Source organism: Cyanistes caeruleus, chromosome 5 (genome assembly GCF_971803275.1).
Source record: "Cyanistes caeruleus chromosome 5, bCyaCae1.hap1.1, whole genome shotgun sequence".
NCBI classification, from domain to species: Eukaryota; Metazoa; Chordata; class Aves; order Passeriformes; family Paridae; genus Cyanistes; species Cyanistes caeruleus.
In genome coordinates this window covers 35,144,581-35,164,680 of record NC_141705.1, presented here as the reverse complement: position 1 = coordinate 35,164,680, position 20,100 = coordinate 35,144,581, and the positions used below count along the sequence as shown (strand labels likewise).

The 20,100-nt window shown below is 36.1% G+C and overlaps 1 protein-coding gene across 7 annotated transcripts in view; it reads right to left on the bottom strand.

The window, feature by feature from the left end:
- The window catches only part of ASB5 (ankyrin repeat and SOCS box containing 5), a 41,822-nt gene that overhangs the window by 20,822 nt on the left and 900 nt on the right, over positions 1-20,100 (bottom strand). The window contains exons 1-2 of one of the 7 annotated variants that reach the window (XM_086891591.1): positions 19,962-20,081; positions 19,560-19,785 (exon numbers count right to left, since the gene is read on the bottom strand). The exons of 2 other annotated variants lie outside the window; for them this stretch is intronic. Coding sequence is in view for 2 of the 5 variants with exons in the window: in XM_086891584.1 (XP_086747710.1) it covers positions 8,078-8,273 (196 nt within the window). In the remaining 3 variants the exon portion in view is untranslated. Of the gene's footprint in view, positions 1-8,077; positions 8,350-19,559; positions 19,848-19,887; positions 20,082-20,100 lie in introns of those variants that run through there. 4 more of the 7 variants (XM_086891588.1, XM_086891586.1, XM_086891584.1 and 1 more) reach the window with 4 other exon arrangements.

Here is a 20,100-nt window from a genome sequence, read left to right as displayed (position 1 = left end):
TACCATCCTTTCTGTAAAAGACTTTTTTCTAATATCCAATCTATATTTCCCTTGGCTCAGTTTGAGACTGTGTCCTCTCGTTCTGTCGGTTGCTGCCTGGAGAAAGAGACCAACCCCCACCTGATTACAGCCACCTTTCAGGGAGCTATAGAGAGTGATAAGGCCACCTACAGAATCACAGAATGATGATGATGATAATGATGATGATGATGTTAGCTAAAGCATGGCTGGCTGATAGTAATTTTCCTACCTCTTCTCCTAAGATTTCTGTAGTTGTTATACCTTGTGTCCCTGGATGCTGGGAATCATAACTGAAGGTTGAAAAAAGATTTAAACTTCTGATATGAAAAAAGGCTTTGTCTCAGGCCTCCCAGAAATCAAATATGTAACAATAACACATTTATTACATTTCTTGGCTTGTTTGCAATGTGTACCTGTCAGACTCTTCATGCAGACAAGGCAGCAGTAACACAGAATACTTGCTAATATGTTAACTAAACTAAATCACAGAAGTCATGGGGTGGAACCTAAGCACATCATAAGTTACCAAGCAGGCCTGAGCTTCAGATATTGACAGAAAGAAATTCACAGGCCTGAAGCCAGTATTCAGCATAGGAGGAGTAAAGGGCACCCCAGAAGGAATCTTCAGTCAACTACAGTGAAAGAACAGCCATAAAGAGAGAGAGCATATCAATTGCCAGAAAGACTCCAGACATGGCAGAGAGTAACATCCACTAGTGCAACAGATGCAGCATGCCACAAAGGATTTATGGCCAAGCGGCCAGCATTGCTGCAGTCATGGGCAAAGCTCAGTACTTAGGCATGCTATGCAATTCCCCTCAAGCCATCATCATCTAACTGGCAGAAGTTCACTCGCTGTTTGCCTGCATTGTGAATGTTTGAGAACATCCCCTACGCGAGAGGAATGTGAATAGCAAAACCCTGGCCATAAGAATCCAGTGGCTGAAGGAAGGAACATCACCTTCACGGAGCTTTGCTATTTTGGTCTTCCCCTGTTGCCTTGTGCCTCACCAATGCAAGAAAGACCAGTGGAGATGGTACAACTGAGCTTGCCCCAAGCCAGTACTGCACTTTTCTGCATATTTTCTTTAACATCTTTAAAGCCTTGCAGACAGATTGCCCCAGGATTGCCTTTCAGACTTATTGCTATGCACCTTTAAAACCCCAGATTTTAAGCTACATCGGAGTTCATAATGTTCATTTTGTACTTATAGTGTTTCATAAGCTTACTATTCATTTCACACAGAAAAATACAGAAATCAATTGACGAAGGGCATTTCCATATGAGTTTAGAGTGTACACTCCAAACAAGTGAATGGGGCCTAGGTTGGTGGCAAGGCCCATATTCAGAAAAAAAAACATTTCAAGGAGACACACCTGAATAAAACCAACCAAAAAATGCAGCTGGTGGACCTCAAGGAGGTCCTGACATACATGGAAGAGTAAAAAAACCCCAAAAACAAATCCATATGACAGGCTGTATCAGTTTCTGTCAGGGAGGCAAGCATGCAAAAAGGCTCCAGCATACATATTCACTAGGAGTGTCTGTGGCCTCAGAAATTTTCTTTAAGATAAGGGATGTAAAAAATGAAAAAATTTGAATTAAAAGTAACATGCTTGCCAACAGATGTTCTTGATTTTTGTTGCTGCAAGTAAGTCAGGGCTCTGGCCATGCCAATTTAGTTGCATCAGACAACGCTGAGCAAAACCTGTTTAAGGTAGAATATATTTTCAAAAAGGAATGTTCTGGTATTTGTCTAATACGTGGTGTTATTTTCTTCCTTCAAAAAAAAAGTGCCTTAATGGCTTTATTGTGAAGTATGACTCTCCTTTGGCAGCCATTTGTCATACTAGGCAAAGTTATTTGGCATCCAAGAGAAAGTGATGAGCTGCATCAAAAAAGCCCCCCTTCTAAACTTTCAAAAAGGAATATTCACACTATCTTAAGCATTTTTACACCGCTAGCTTATGTGCTGCAAATGAAAAACAAATGCTAAATGTGGTGCCTTACAGAAGTGGTATGGTGAATAGGTATGCCATACGATATTCCTGTCATTGCTAAATGAATCTCTATTGTATCCAGGAAGCTGAGAGAGGTCTTGTATGGCTTTTATTAATAGAATTGTGATCTCTGTGGAATGCAAGTTGAGAAAATGTCTCATGCTGATCTTCCCTACCTAACAACTGTTGTTGAGTGGCATTATCAATTGCAATTTGTTCAGATAAAATAAATATGAAAACTTTCCTCTAACCATTCACTACAAGCCTTCTAAACAGTAGATCTCTGACTGTGAAACACAGCATTATTGCCTATTTATGAGCTGTATTTTAAGGACCAGTCTCTTGGGACTACTCAAGCAGTTCTCAATGTACAAGAAAAAAAAGGAAACAGAAAACTTCATAGTATTTACCTGTTTCTGGAAGAAGACGGAGACTCCAGTAGACTGAACTACCACAGGCCTGTCAATGGCTTAATTTAGCCTAACTAGTGTACTGAGCTTTCCAAGGCAGATACAGCAAAGATGGGTAGCTTAGAATTTGCTACAGTTATTCAAGAGTAAATTTTTTTAAGCTTAGAAGAAACCAGGGCAACCTCTCCTGTTCTGCATGTATTTTAATAAGCATACTATAAAGACAATTTCTGCCTTCAAATAACTTTAATTTACATTGCTAAAGAGGGATAAAGTGAAATTATGGGTAAAGTGAAATTTTATACAAATTTTTTTGAAGAGAGGTAACATTAAAAATTAGGATATTTAAGACAAGTCATTTTTTATTCTCAGAGCTACTTAGCCTGTTTTTCAGACCCCAGGTATCTGTATATGTATGTCACTAGCTGTTTGTTGTTTATGCTATGTTAACCTCTGCAAATTAATTTTTTTCATAAGAAGGTTGCTCTCTATCACTTTCCGCTTGTACCTAAATATATTTTGACAAAAACTGAATATCAGGTTTACTTTTGATACTTTCTGCCTTATAAAAAAGTCTGAGTGGGAATTATGCCTCCTTCTATTAAGTTATCTATAGTAATGAAATATAGGCTCTTTCATACAAACCAAGATCTTACCAGTATTTGTTGGCAGACTTTATATCTTATAGACCCAAAATATCTGATAATTGATTAATTCTTTAGATTTGACACACAAACTTCGAAATCACCTCATATCACAGCACTACTACCTCATCCCAAAGCAATGAAACTATAAAACTCACTTGAAGCTCCAACCCAGTGCTCCTATACACAGAGCACTTTCATGATATGACCAGTTAGCCAGTACAGTAGGAAGAGTCTAAAAGCTGCTTTTGACCCTCCAGCATTCATCCAGCAACAGCTGTACAAAAGGCTGAGTTATAAACTCTTCACAGATCCAGAAATACCATGAGAGAAGAAATGTTACTGTGCAGATCACTGTCATTACACATAGTTTGCTAAGGAGCTAAATATACACAAAGTTAATTTTCAAGCTAGGTTATTCTTCTGCATCAGTTTGTAGGGCACAGAATTTTAAAATGGAACAAACATATACTTGCTACGACTTTATCCATTAAGAAAGAACAAAATGTTGACTTTTTCAAAGTTTTAAATGCAATGAATATGTAAATGTTCACTTCAACACAATAAATAAACACTAGTCACCACAACCTATTTTCAACACAACTCTAGTCCCTGATTGCAAAGCACTTGGCTCCAAACAACTAATCAGTCCTTTCAAATCAATGGGGCAAGTGCATATGAGTAAGTGTTTACAAAATTAGTGCCAAAGTTAAAAATAACCCAGCAAATGACACCTTTATAATAGAATGGATCCTTTTTTCATTTAATTTTTTATGGTACAAATAACACTGACTTCACTGAAAAAAAAGTATTAAACTCCAACAACTTATTAGGACACAGGTCTTCACTTTAAGCAAATGTAAAAGACTGCAGAGTTCTGTCCTGCATTTGGTGCTATCCAAGCTTCTAATACTGTGAATGATAGAATAATGTATTTATTTTTATGCAAGTAGTAGATGATACTAAACTGTAGATGCTACAATTGCTCAGAGGGAAACAATTCAAAACAGACAAGTAAAACAGAGAAATTGTCTGATTCCAAGACAGCATGAAATTAGCTGAAGGCCAGTACACAGTACTAAGAGAGGAAAAAGCAAATGAACAATACAGTGATTTTGTTTTAACATGTGGTTTACAGACTACAGACTCTATCCAAAATACTTTACTGCTGAGGGACAGCATCATTCCCGGAGGTATTACATAGGGTGCCATATACATGGCACATGACATAAGTGTTCCACTTGTATACAACTAATAGTTCCCCCGGTTACACTCATAAAGTCTCAGCTGGAGCACTCTGTTTAACATGGGAAATTAGACATCAGTAAAGATGTCTGTAAACTATTTATGAACTGGCACAAGTCCAAGAGAGAGCAACTGCAGTAACTCCAGGTGCTAGAAAATAAGACTTAGGAGTAAGTTAAATATTTTTTACTTTATTCTAAAAAAGAAAGAAAACCGCAGAAGTAGGAAAATGCATGATAATAGTCCTTAAATTGATTACTTCTCACACACAGAGAGAAACAGTCATATTTCATGTATTTAGTTTGCAGAAATAAAGATTTAGGTCAGTCTTGGGGGAAGTGGGAAGCAGTCTAGTGGTGAGAACAGTAAAAACTGCAATTGGTTGCATAAGAATGCCGCAGAAATTACTATTACTAAGCATTTTAAAAACAGGTTAGCCAAACATTTGCCAGACAACTCATGTATATTTGATCCTAGAGCATTCAATTCACCTCTGAAGGTACCTTTCAGCTATACACAAAGGTTTTACTCAGACATTATTTCCTTAAACAAATTAATGTGTCTTATAATTAGTAGAGCTTTTACATGCACTATTTTGGGCTTAGCTGATGCTGAACACTGATCTAGTTCCTGTATTTTGATGCCACATAAACAGTATAATTTCTAATTAATTATTGTGACATTATCCTTCCATTCATATACACATGAGATCCAAAGGATAGACGGAGCGTAGATTGCTGACTATTGAAACTGAAAATATTCCTGAAATATTAAGGAACAAAGTATGACCCATTTCACTACTACCACATAGCAACAAGACCACATAAAGCAGATGACACAGGCAAAGCTGTTTCCTTATATTTAATAAAGAAAAAGGTGACAAACCTAAGCAAGTCAGCCTTGAACTGTATGATCCCTGGGCCTCAATTCATGAACTGACTTCTACACCTTCAGTTTGATGAAAGGAGATCCACCAAAAACTACTGCTCTGTACCTGAAACATCCTCAATTAAACAGACTTCCTAAAAGACAGATTTTAACTCAATTAAACTTATTTTAAGGAGTCAATTTAGAAAGTATGAAATAATGCTGGTGCCTAGTAGCACATTATTTCCAAAGGCTTGGGGTTTTTTCTTCAAAATTATAGCATTCTATCCTAGCTAAGACATTACAATAGCAATAAGTAATTTTATTTTTTTTTTTATTAAAAGCAAACCTGAAATACCAGTGCTAACAGAATTTTGCGAGTATGTAATCAGGTTAAAACTAGAAAATGAAAAGAAACATTTTCTCTAATTTGAATTACTTATTGAAACACTATAAACTTCAATTAGCTAATGATACACGCTAGGCTAATTATCTATTTTGGTGGTTCTTTGCGTTGTTTCTTTCTGCCAAGGTTTTTCTGCTACTTGAGAAAAAACACAGAATGGATCACTAATTAGGAGGACACTCAGTATTTAATTTTACAATGTAATGTTTTAAGCTATTTCATGCTTCATGTTCCTTACTGTACATCTTTTAGGTATCACTTTTAACAGGATATTTTGCTACATGAATTATATAAACTCTACTGAGGCATCCCTGTGTTTCACCAACACCAACAGATCAAATCCCACAACATGCCATGAGTTCAGACACTAGCATGTCTCCTTCCACAGGCACAGAACTAAACTAAGAAAAGATAACAATTTTGAGGAGAATTATTTCCATCCCAAAGAGTAATGATTGCTGCTGTTAGTCACAACAAATGGATGAATAGCAGATTATGTAGGAATATGTGCATACAACTTATAAATCCAGAAACAACCACTGCAAGCTGGACAGTGAGAAATGAAGGCACACTGATGTTGAAATATAAAAAGTACAATTTTAGCACAAAATAGTTGAATTAACTATTTTCTTTTAATAAAACAAGCAGAAAACTATAAAATCTACTATATGTTTGATCTTTTAAATCAATAAAAAACTGCTACATAACCAAAACAGTAACTTGCAAGGGTGATAGATTTTCATCTTTTGCATTGGCCAGCTACTAGAATGCTTAATAATACATTCCTTTATGTATAATAGATGAGACTTTTGACAAATGACTGAATTACAGATTCCTGGGTTCTGCAACAGGTAACACCACAGACACTATTTTACTCTCCAGCCCAATGCTTGTTACTCCTTTTCCTCCAGTTCCTCCCAAGTCTCTTTCCTTCTGTCCCCAGCTTGTGTGTCAGTCTTCCCATAAAGAGCTGTCTTAGAGCTAGCCAGCAGTTTCTGGCAAAGAAAAAATATCTTGATTTCAAGTAAGGCCTTCCCCATTATCTGCAAGTATTCCTGTCTGTGCTCTTCCTATCCTACTGTAGTGAATATTATACATACACACCCACCCCCTCCCACACTTATGTATCTGCACATATACTCACACACACACGTACATAATAGTTCAAATGGTGTCATTAACAGGCTCAGATGTAAAAAACACTGAGTTTCAGAGCTTGTGCAGAAAACACATGGTATAAATCCACCTCAAGTAAATCTTCTGCAAAGTAAGCTAATTCCTACTTTAGGATTTAAGCCTTTCTTTCTGGATTGCATATTTTAACACCCTCACACAAAATATCTAACTTTAGTCCCAACATTGAAGATTGAAAAAATCTTTTGAGTTTGAAGCCGTTTCTGGCTCATTCCTATAGTCTCTCCCATTACATTTAACTTGGGCTATGTCTTCACATTTGTGGTACCTAGGGATGAGGAGTAAAGGCAGTAAGAGGCAAGACAAGTCTTCCTGTTCCACTGCCTAACTCAGCTTGATGCCATCCCAGAATACAAGGGACAACAATAAAGACAAGTGAGGTAGCAAGGATCCCAAGCTGAGCAAAATCAGGGCTCAGTCATGTACCAGCAAGCCACAGTTTAGAAGAAAGAGTGTTCTGTAATGCAAAAGAACAACTGAGTGAAAACGGTACATCACTACAGATGAGCTTGGGACAACAGTTCTGCTAAAGTTCTGCTTGTGAACAGCAAAAGGAATTTTCACAAGAGCTTTCAACCCGGTAAAATTTGAAGGGTTTTCACACACATGCCAAAAAGCTGGCCCTGAACAAGTGTTACTTAGGCTCCTGGTATGTGCCAAGAGACAATTTATTCAAACTACATGACGACTATATCTTCTCAAAAGAAATCACTATAAGAAAATTTTACCTTAATCAAGACATAATTTTCACAAATGTTTGGACTAGTTTCACTAGAGTGGTGCAAAATAATCATATGCCAAACATGGAAAATTTCAACTATGCATAGTAAGCTGGGGAACAGTAGGAGCAATTGGGAAAAAAGTCCTGTATTGGGAAGTATTTGGCAATCTTATTTATATACAACCATCTTAAATATAGGCCTCTATCCTAATAGAAAACTGGCTGTGATATTTCCATTTTTCTGAATTTTTTGAACTTAATATTAATAAAAAAAAACAATTTAAAAAACTAGAAAGTTCACAAAATCTAACAACACTCCTACAGATAATTACACTACAAATATTATTATTGCAATATTTTATTAATATAATAATTATTATTATATTATTACAGATAATTATACTACAGATAATTTTTGTTATACAAAACACAAGGACTACAGGAAAAAAAACACAAACCACTCACATATAATTTGAAAAACTGAATGTAAAAGAGGCTAGCAGATAGGTAATTACCTGAACAACAAAATCCCCAAATAGTAGTGATAACAGAGTATGTACAAATATACCTTGTCCTTGAGGAACTCCATAAAATTCAGCAGCTATCCTTGCTGCTTCCTTACGGTTTCCTTTCACAATGTAGAAATGACTAAGTATAGCCAGGCTGATCTTCACAAAAAGTTTAAAACAAAAAAGTGAAAGTATAGTAAAGTAGACATTGGATAACTGCTGTGCAAAAGGGCGACTTTCTTCTATGACAGTCATTGCTGCAGCAAAATCTCTGTCAGTGTTTGGGTCAGGCTCTCAAATGTGTTGATAAGATCATATGGCTCCAGCCATGCACTCTTGGGAACAACTGGTCCCGAGGAAAGAAAATATCAGCTGGTCATGATGCCTGCTGCTCAAAATATGACGATTATTTATACTGTACATAGTACTGAGTTCACTACCGCTCTTGCTAGCCCGGTGATACTCATGTGGGACAGCAGTTTCCAAGATCCTGGATTGTACTTGTTCCACTTCAAAGGTCTGTTGCATTCCAAATTCTGCATTTCTAATTCATTTATTTACATGTTTAAAATACATTTGCAAAAGTATTATTGTAAACCCCTGAAATTCATATACTAAACCATGTAACACAGATAATCTGTTTTTGCTAAAATATGTTCTCCTGCTGCTTTAGTACAATTGCTCTTTTCTGATATTTCATTTTATGTCAGACTAATATTCTTTCCTTAAAAAACCTAGAATCATATCAGTAAATAATTGAAGAACACATTAATGTAAACAGAGATTTAAGGTATATCAGCATTGACAGTCTCTTATTATTTTACCCAGGCTGAATGAAAGTATTTAATATGCAAAGACTTTAGCACTATACAAAAAACAGTATTCAGAGCAGGTGATATGAATCAAACATCTAGACGTTTTTATGCATAAAACCTGGAGCAGCCAAAATTAAACTAATTAAAATACAATGGTAGATATACAACATGGAAAATTTCTAATAGTTATTATACGTATTTCATTGTGCCACATCATATTATTTTAAACCTATAACATGACAGGGTTTATTTGTTGGCCAGCTTTAGAGAAGGGACTCTAAATTCCTCTGATTTTTTAAGAATTAACTTGCTTATATACCATAAAACTATTACTCACAGTCATCAGCAGTCACTTACAAGTTGTTCCATTAGTGTGAGTAATTGCTCAGTAAATTGTTGAGTTGCAACATGATACAAACTGAGGAGCTGCATGACAGAACCAGATTTCTAAGTGAACTACAATCCTAAAGTAAAGAATCATGGCAGCACAAGAAAGGGTCCTGCTCTAAACTTTTATACTTCCTTTTAAATTAAAAAGAGTGTCTTGAATTATAATTTAAAATACTCTACCCAAAGTAATCCCAAACTTTTTTACCCAGGATTCTCTCGTTTGGTGATTAAAAAAAAACGTTTTAGAATGTTGGCAGCTGCCCATCAGGATAAAAGAGCATGATCTAAATGTCACTGCATTCATAGATCACCCTGACTTCAATGAACAGAATAGCAGATATTAAACATTATAATATAAAACCATATTTCTGAAAGGAAAGGGGAAACAGTAAGGCACCTCATCATCTGACTCTCAGACTAATTTACAGAGTAAGAAGCTATAATGTTTTCTGGAAGCTAAATTCAAACAAACCTACAAAAATGAAGACAAGATGATAAAATAGAAATATTCTTGGAAATAAATATCAAGATTTTTAACAGACGGGAAGTGAATTGTGCTTGTCTTGAAATAAACAGGCATTACATATTTTTCTTTGAAAATATTTAATCCACTTAAAAGTCAACCACAACTAGAAAAGGCCATTAAAAAGGAGTTTACACTGTAAACTATACTAGCGGGTAAAAAAAAAATGCAATTTTTTACTAATTTTCATTTATAGACATTTTCTCATCCAGCCAGAATAGGAACTGCTTTCCTCATACCATTATTAGAAGCAGGAATGAGTACTTAAAATGCCAAATGAAAATCCCTTTTTATATTTGGCACATTGTTATCCAACACTGAATTGAGGTGTCATGTTTTCCACAAGTATAAAAGGCATTATGCTCTGAGCTACCACTGCCAATTTCTGTTTCAATCATTAATAGAAATGGTATTTTCCTTAGTAACACACCCAATATTGGAATTTCTTACTTCTTCCATATTTGTACTAGCATTATTAAGTTTAACTTGATCAGTCCACAAAATTCCCAACCATCTTATGGACCTCTTTTATAAATTTACCATGTAGAACAAGGATAAACCATAATTATGTTACGGAAAGCTTTTTCTTCCATGTGGTGTTTTACCTGATCCTTTTTCCTCTTTTTTTCATATTGTGCCATCTAATGCCTGCTTTCTCATCTGGACTTCTCCCACATTTTGTTAATGAAAAAAATAATCTTTCCTTGTAGAGGCAAAATTCCAAATAGCAATTACCATAAATAACAGCAGGAGTTAGCAGTGCTCAGAATTCATCTTCCCATTACAATACTTTTTCCTGCTTCTTTTAACTGCAATAGATAAATCACAAAATAAATTCCTAAACTGTTAGATAGTTTTCTTCAAGTTGAATTTTTCTGTTAAGGTTCAAAAAAAGTAAATTTAAAACTACAATAATAAGGCTATGTATGCATTTAGTGTTTTGTAAGTGATGTTTCAAATAACCACACAGATTTGTAAAACTGCTTCTAGGAACACGAAAATTGAACAGGAAGGTTATTTCTGTATCAAAACTTGCCTTGTATCCTTTTAAAAATTTCCCTCATCAGTAATAAACCACATAAGGATGAGAAACTACATTAAATCATTAGTTTTGAGAATTCCAGTTCACGCATACTCATCAGAAGCTGGCAAAATTACTCTCATAATATTTCCTCTTTTTTTAGATCTCTATAACTCTTATGTGTCAGCTTAGCTGGAAACTCTCCCAACCGCACAGAACCAAGTCTATCCTAATCTAAAAGTTCTAAAGTGCTACAGAAATTACCATTACAGCTTGTTGGCAAAGCCATGCTATGAGGCACCCAGTCGTGAAAACTGAGCAACTGCTTGGAAGTTAACGCCCACACGGCATTTTGGGAGAGCCAACAAAGTGAATGCTGACATCTGAACAGAATAGCTGAGAGGAAGCCCATGCAGACTGGAAAACCAGAAACAGAAAGCTACAGCTGTTGCAATGGAAACCAGAAAATAGAAGCATAGGTAAATAAATAAAGGATCTGACGGTCAATGCGATGTCATGAAGGAGCGGAAAAAAGCGGGATGTAAGCGTCCCTTGTATTCTATTGCACGGCAATGTGAAATAACTGGAGTCAGACCTTGCAGCACTGCAGAATAATGAGCGCTTCCAAATGGAAATGCACCATATGTAATAAATGTACAACATTATAAAGCTATCAAAACACTTAAAAAGAGCAGTGGATTAATCTGGATATTTGCATATCCCATGTAGTTTTGACTTTTGGGAATGAAATTCCTTGGCCTCATTTCCCCAGTAAAATGGGGAGTATTCTGAAGATAACTTCATTGCTGTTAAAAAACCACTCAGATATCCTGGTGAAAATAATAACTAATTAGGTATTTAATAAGCTTTATTTTAATACAAAATTCAGATTACAAACCTAAATAAAATGAAATCTTGACTGTTCATTCACTTTATGTCAACAGCAGAAGAGATCGGCTGTAAAATTATTTTAGCATTTAGGGTTTTATCATAGCCCACAAGAAAAGACAAGACAATGGCAACAAGCTACACTGCAGATTAACAATATTTAGATTTTTATTTTGTTTAAGAAGATAGTAATGTGGTGACAGACAAGGATAACCTTACCTTGACATACTAGCACACTCCCTCTCAGCAAATAAAATGAGAACAATGTAATTCCTCTGATAGGCTTCCCCATTTATAGAAATTAACTATTTTAATTCTAAAATCACTTAAGGAATTTTGAATGCTGGAATTTATGGTCTTAGAGTTCCCTTTTAATTTAGCTTGATCAGCTATCATTTCTCAAGAATATAATCTGTATAATCAAGATAGCAGTACTGCTGTTTATAATGACTATGAAGTGGTTCATTTCAGACTGCAGAGCTCAGATAAAGTATCCTGGTCTTTAGTGTTTTGCTGTGTAGCAGGCAAGTGCAGAAAGAAAGTATTTAGTAGTGGCACCTGTTTGTCCTAGTTCAAACTGTCCAAAACCTAGTGTACAATTTACTCTCAACCTAATAAAGTAATTTTTAGAAAAAAACAAAACAAAACCAACAAACAAACAAAACTATGCTCTATCATCTATGATTAATTACATAACCACATTCATAAACTACTTTATTCTGGCAATTTTTCATCTATGCTTTAGAAGACCAGTATGTTTAATTTTCAGTAAGGCAAGATACACAAGAAAATTAACACAACTGATAGAAAGTTCACCATTCTAACACCAAAGACTATAAAACCCCTAGAAATATGATTTCTTTGTCGTGCATGCTGTGTTACTTTCAGAAAACATACTTCCTTCTATTTATATTTTTTAAAGTAATATATCTAAACTAAATGATAGAAGTTGTAAAAGAGTAATTACATTCACAGCACAAGTTTCATTACAGTTAGTCTTAAAAGTTCTCTTCTGTATTTGGAGATATATGTATGAATTGAATGTATGAAATTATAATGTATAAAATTGAAATATAAATGTATGAAATTGAAAATGTTTATTTTAAAAATGAGATAAAGACGAAATACAGTACAAGGAGTTATTTGTATGGCACTTCACCTGCATCTCTTTCTCCACATATAACAGATGGCTAAATAAACACAAGAAGTTGATAGTGATCCTGGTTCTGAAACTTCTATCTAATAACAGGTGTAAGATTTTAAGATACCAGGCAGAAGAACGGGAACTCTTAGGTGCTTTGAAGCATTTATTATTTTATACATTATAGACAACCAACCAGGAGAAATTTGTAAAGCAATACCCTTGAAACAAAGAGTTTAAAATTAAATCAGTAAGAAATCAAGTTTTAGAACCGAGTTTCTGATGTAAGCATATAATGTTTCATGAAGGACTCAAAAGAAGAGAAGCATGAGCTACTGAAAAGGAAATGTCTAACTCAGTATGAAAAATTACCTGCTTAGTGACCAGTTGACTTGTACTTCAATGAGTGGATGAAACGCTAATCCTCAAAATTTTACCAACTTATCTAAAGCTACTGAATGTTATGTCATTTCCTCCTTGATCTATGTTCAGCAATTTTCTCTACTATTTTATATTCAAAGTGTTTGAACTGAAGAAATCTTAACTCAGAGGAACTATTTTAAAATTTATTTCCTCATTATGCAAAATGTTACCTTAACATCAGACTGAAGACAAAAAAAGGCATACATACCATAAAGCAATCTTCAAAAAGTATTAAATGTTCTTTTCATTAATATCATTAAGGATAGTATGCATTTATGCTTAGGCACAGAAAATAAACCCAAACAAGTCATATTTACCTGAGAGCTACAAGAAATTCAGAAGCTGAAGTGACTGGAAAGCACCAAGTAGCTGCTGTGTCCTTTTCTAAACAGGAACTCAACACCATTAGTACAACCCAAACACTACTCTTCATAAAATACGAAGAGAAAAACTGGCTGAAGTACAGACTTTGTGCTACTATTTTAGGGGAATGAAAACATAAAAAATGAGAGTACACAAACTTTTTCGTCCAGAAAAGGTGACACTTAGTTTAGATCTGAACTCCTTTTTACTGCACCCTGTTGCTATCCTTGAGAATACTACAGAATTACTTAAGCATTATGACAAAGCCATACTATCAGCACAAACACCTGAGAGTTGTGTTGCCAACTGCATGACACAAGACTGTAAACCAAACAAATGAAAGGCTCTGATCTCCTTTTTACAGCTTCTCTTCCTGAATGCCATGTCTATCCAGGATCTACACTAAGCATACAGCATGATGATACAACTCATAGCCAAAGTTATGTTTCGTTCAGATTTCTGCAGTTCTTATAATTCCTGCTAATAGCCTGATAACCCAACCAAAGACTTTAACCAAAAGTCTCTTTCAAAATACAATGCAATGACATCCTTAGTGGCACAACAGGGAAAAATGAGTGTCTTAAAACACTTCTACTCTTAGTTGAGCTCTGGCTTTTGACACCCATTCTACCAATCAGTTACATATTTAGACACCATTTGTCTTCCCTAATAATCAAATACAACAGTTCCCTTGAAAGAGCTTTAATACACAAAAATTTATAAAAGTTTTGTTACATATATTTTTTTCTCTATATATTTTGGCATAGCACATTATTTCTATCAGTTCTTGAACTGCTCCAGAAAGCTCAAATTTATGCCTTTTGGTGGTACGATGGTACTTTTTTCCTCCAGTGTATTAAAATCCTTGGTCTAACACAGTTTAGGCTCTATACAAATCTAGTTATTTGAGTACATGAATGATGCAACCTTTAATTTCTAACATCATTAAAAGATTGCTTATTCTACTGCTATCTCTTAATGAGTTCAAAATGGTTTAACTGAGGCGGTTTGCCTTCCCTAGTAGTCGAAAATACTATTGCTGTCTTAGAAAATAATTCTAGTATACAGACTTGTATGTCTGGATTTCCAGAGAATAGAATTACTGGTCAGGGATTAAATATCAGTCAGTCTCTCTGCACATAACAGACATTCTCTATATAGCATGTATTTAAAAGCATTAAAAGTAACTCATATATAAGTGATTATGAAATTCTAGTTCTTTAACTTTCCCCATTCTTGAAGAAATAACATAGTAATGTTTAATCTGTATCCCTTTGTTATGCTCCTCGTAATGGGGATAGATGCCCCTTCAGCTACAAGCCTTATATCAACCAATTCTGCTGTCACATTATCACATGAACATGCTTGGTCTGCTTAACCAGTCCATCTAATCACTGACAGCAAAGTTCTACCCAGAAGGGAATAGGTATGACCAACAAGCTTACAAGTAAATTCAATCTGAGTTCTGCTCGAAACATAGTAAGTTTATTTACAGTATTTGTTGCAGTCCTCTCTGGATACCTAACATAACTCAACTATTAAGAGTATTACAGAAGATTCCAAAATCAGTCATGTGTGTACTAGGAGACATTACTAAACCCAGAAACGTGTCAGACAGCAGGCACACACAGCCTGCTGACAGACAAACTCTAGCAAATCTTTCCCCCCAGAAATTAAAACAGTTACCACCTCCAGCTGCCCATTCCATTCCTCAGCTAAAGGTTCCTCTCTCTATAAAGTGCCCCTCTCTCTCCCTTCCTGGAAATCAACAGGAAGGAATGTGTATTGGTACACTCCTCAGTTCAAAATCTGGCAATTTATATTGTTAATAAATTAAAACTAACCTGTTGGACTTTACACTGAAGAAAATGCTCACACCCACCCCCCTACAACCCATTCTGAGACAGAGCAAACGAGCCTCTGGACAAATTCATAGCAAACTATGAGGGGAGAGTAAGTCAAAATGTATATACTTGCTGCCTCTTTGTAAGGATACTTAGGCATAATTTCTGATGACCTAATGTACTGATACAGGTGTATCAGTGCATCTTGGGAAGAATCTCCTCATTTTGCACCTCTTTCCCTTTGTATAGTTCCCTTCTTGGGAAAAAAAAAAGTGATTTCTTTCACTGCCAACCCTGTCTACAGAACACACATTCCCTCTTTGGCAACTAACTCAACCTCTTCCTTAGGATTGTGGTACCACAGGAGCTAGGCTTTTGGTATTTCAACTAGCTTGGCCAACTAACTTTGCTATTTCTCTAGCAGGCAGTGCAACCACCTCATTAATCTAAATTCATGTAATTAAACCTGGTATTTTTGCAGTTTTTACAGTTAATCTTTTCCTTCATGAACAGCAAAAATGTCACAGGTTTTTATGAAATAGATGCCTCTAAATAAAACAATACTTGAGCTGTGAATCTTTTGTCATCAATTTGAATTCCTTACAAAATTGTTAATTTAATTCTACATTATAGGCTGTCTTTAAATTTTCCTTTAACAGCTTAACTTTTTTGTTCAAAAAATATTTTTTTTTCTAAAAACAGTGAAATTATCCATTTACTCTTATTCTGCTTTCTTTAAACTTTGTCAGGTTTTCTTCTTAACTAAATAAAAGTGGTTAAGTGGTTTAATTTTTTTTTTCTTCTGTGTAAAGCATATTTTGGTGCCTAAGAATATTGTTAATAAAAGGAAATTACATAGTCAATAGTAGGAATGAGAGTTAAAAGTTTATTCTGCAATCTTATGTCATTATATGCTGACTCCCATGGCTGGTGTTCATAACAGAAAGGCTTTTTCCATCCACTAAAATTGGTATCAGCTAAATGATATCACCATGACAGAGCTAGAAAAGCATCTTTTTCTTCAAGCTGAGGCATGACAAGTCTCTGCTTGGTGCTTTTACAAGAGACATAAAAATACATTATGAGGAAGACTTGCAACTGGCTGAGTGAATGAGGTTAAAACCCGGGTGAGGTGGATCAGTGGCACTCCAGTTTCCTGCCCATAATGCAAAGCACAGTCAGGTGAGAAAGATTAAGTTAAATCAGTAATGTTTGAATGAAGTTACCTAACATGGTAGGCTAATTCCATATAGGCCATGGAATGGGCAAACATCACAGGATGTGTTAGGCTCCGAAATATACTGACTTTGGAGCCAAGAATATTTGGTTCTCTCTGTGATGTAGCTTTTATTTTGCCATATGTTATGCCACTAAATGAGACAATATTGTAAAATCTCAATTTCATTCTGAAACCAGAAACTAAAAAAACCCTGAGGTTTTCTTGCTGAAGGACTCAAAATAATACTACAAAGGCAAGTGAAAACTTCTTTTTGCTTATCTTCTTATTCTGCATACTGTGTAGATCCAAAGCTAAAAAAATGGAGGTGAGAAGAACATTAGAATCAAATGCAGTCCAAAAAGCCTCTTCTCTTACTTACAGCCTTTCCACACCAGCTGTAAAAATGAGCCATCCAGAAGAGGTGTTAACTGAAAGGGGGCTGTTGCAAGAGACAGCTGATCATGCCATTTATTTTAATCCTCATCTTCCTACCCAGAACTGCCTAAGAGGCTGTGTGTTGCTACTGTCTCTTAAAGAATTAACATTTTAACAATTAATAAAGGACAAATTCAAGAAAGTATTTAGGCATTTATGACAAAAAAAAAAAATAATCAAAAAGTACACACGTCCCTAGATCACAAAAAAGGTCCTCATCTATCTTGGTGCCAAAGATGCCACAGGCACCTGAAGTTTCACCTGTAAAATTAGTCAGAACTTAAGCCCCAAGAAGGATAAAGCTGCTGGGCTGAAACTAACATCTCCCTTTCTCTTGAAATTCACAACATACACCCCAAACTGTCAGCCACCCCAAACCTTCCATCTATGTGTGCCATGTTAGAATTAATATGACTTCAGTGGGAAAACAAAGAACTCATAGCAATCTCTGTTGATGGTCAGTGTCAACACTTGCTATTTTGTTTACAGAAGATGAAAGGAATCGCTCTGTAACTTGAATATCAGAGTAGAAACATGTCAACCAAAGAAAGCAAGCTACTCTCTCTCAAAAGACTACTAATCATCAGCTGCTGACAAGGATCAATCCTGTTGAAGTGCTGGCACTATAAAAAAGAACACATGTTTAATAGATCAAAGACTGCACAAAAACTCATTTTCAAAGTCAGGACTGGAGAAGGATGGCAAATTCTACATTTCAGACCTGCTGCCAATCCTATCTCTGCATTTTTTTAATGAGTTTGTAATGAAAAATATGACATTTCTTGAAGTAATAGCCAGCTTGAACACTGACATGCCTTATGCTCTGCAGGTCTTAAGGTCACTGCTTGGGCATAATAAATACCATTCCACTGCATTTTGGAAATGGTCCCCAAACTCTTCTGCTTCCCCACGATCCTATAAATTTGTTTCCATAATTATAGTATTTGCTCAATCCCCAGTAACACAACTTATTTAGCTGACACCAATTTTTGACAGTATTATGTCACCATTCTTCATGAAATATCGGATTTTATATCTTTCATAGAACAATGTAAAACTTACGAGCAAATGGGTGTTGTGAATAAGTATCTCCCCCCTTCTTCTTCCGCAATTGCCTTGTTGCAAAATTTTTTCCTATTGTGATTTTGCAAGATTTTAGTCATTAAAAATCTATAGGTTTCTTCTAAAACAGTAGTAGATCAGTCCTTGAATAAATTACACCATCTGTCTTCCCCTGTATACTGCGCTTTTAAGTGATATTTATTTAAGGTTTCTACTAAAATAAATCCAAACCTCTACAAGAAATAGCCATATTTATTAATTGCTTTAAAAACACATAATAAATTTCACTAAGCCTTTTGATTTTTGTCTTTTGCAGGTACCTAACTACTGCTTTGGAAATTTCACTACTTTATTCCTGCAAGTTCTGCCCAAGAGGCCTTTTTTTTTATTAAACAGTAGTTTAGTATGAAAAACTCTAAATAGCAACTACATGAACTAAAAGCAAGATCAAAGGCAATCAAGCCATTTTCTTGTAGGCATGAGAAAAAAAATGGTGTTCACATTTAAGGTATCCTTTTGAAAGCAGCAGACATTTTATAACTTCTGAAATTATTAGGTTTCCCAGCTTACAGTAAAAGCTTCCTTAATAATTCTAAGTCAAATATTCTGGGGAAAAGTACACACTTTTCAGTAAGAATAATCCAAGGTTTCTGTTACAACAGGTTCCAGACCACAAATCATCACAATAATTAATATTTTGAATAGCATAAAATAATAACAAGCCAACAAAAGCTTTACACAAGAAATTCTCTGTGCTGCTGAACTCCTCATGAAATATCAGAAAGGTCAAGAATTACAAAATGCAAACCAGAAAAGAGCCTACCCTTTTTGGGTCTGTGACTGACTTCAATGTGGCAAATGCACAGACACACAGAAACCACCTGCAGAGCAGAATACAGGGTCCCCAAAGGAATGTCTCCACAGGCACCTCCACATCCTACAGGCTAAACAGACATGTGCTTCAGTTACTCAGTCTGGGGGGAAATAAAAAGCCTCACTATGATATTTTCCCTATTCCATTCCCTACCTTTATCTGCAAAGATCTTTCTTCCCTGACTCATAGACCTGGCTCTTGTCTACAGGGAGGAAAAGAAACATCACCGTCATTACAGAACACAGGTATTTCAGAACGGCCTGACAGTCCCTATCCCTTCAGTCACCACGAGGCCTTCCACCCTTTTAAACTCCTGCATCTCAGCTCCTGCTCCTACTCCCAGTATTTGCAGCACTGGAAGCTTTGGGATGGGAAGAGGAAATTAAATATTACTGAATCACTGCTGACATCTGTTGGCAGCCCCAAGAAATCCCCGTTAATCGAGCCTGGTATCGTTAATAGAGACCAATACAGCGGTTGGGAACACCAAACAAAATCGACCCCAAAGCATTGTAAAAGCTCTCATTCCCCTCCGGTTCTCACATTAATACTGTTGCAGGTCCGTGAAGCAGGCATGGGCATCAAACAGGACCTCGGGAGGAGTTAGGAATCGCCTCACTACATAAACGGAGCTTTGCTGGTTGAAATTTCCACCAAATCCGTGGGGTCAGGTGAAAGGCTGCCTCAGCCTGCCAACAGCGTGAGATCACCCCGCCATCCGGCAAAGAAAAAGGATTCCAGGAACAAGCCCAGCTACTGAAGGAGATTTCTAGACAAGAAGATTGACATACTGAGCACGTGTGTAGCAAAGAGGAAACGAACAGGAACATCCTGTGTAGGAAACAAGGGAGGGAATGGCAAATCACAGTACCAGCGAAAGCAACCTTCGCTAAAACTTATTTACGCTTTACTATACGAATGAAAAACTCCGGCGGAGCGACAAACCCCAGCTCCCCGGTGAGGGAGAGTGCCCTGGGAGCCCAGGCTGCGGCAGGCACGGAACACAGAGCGCAGCGCCAGCCCCAGCACGGCCGCCATGTCGCGCCCGGGCCCGGCGCCAGCCCCGCCCATCTCCTGGCGGAAG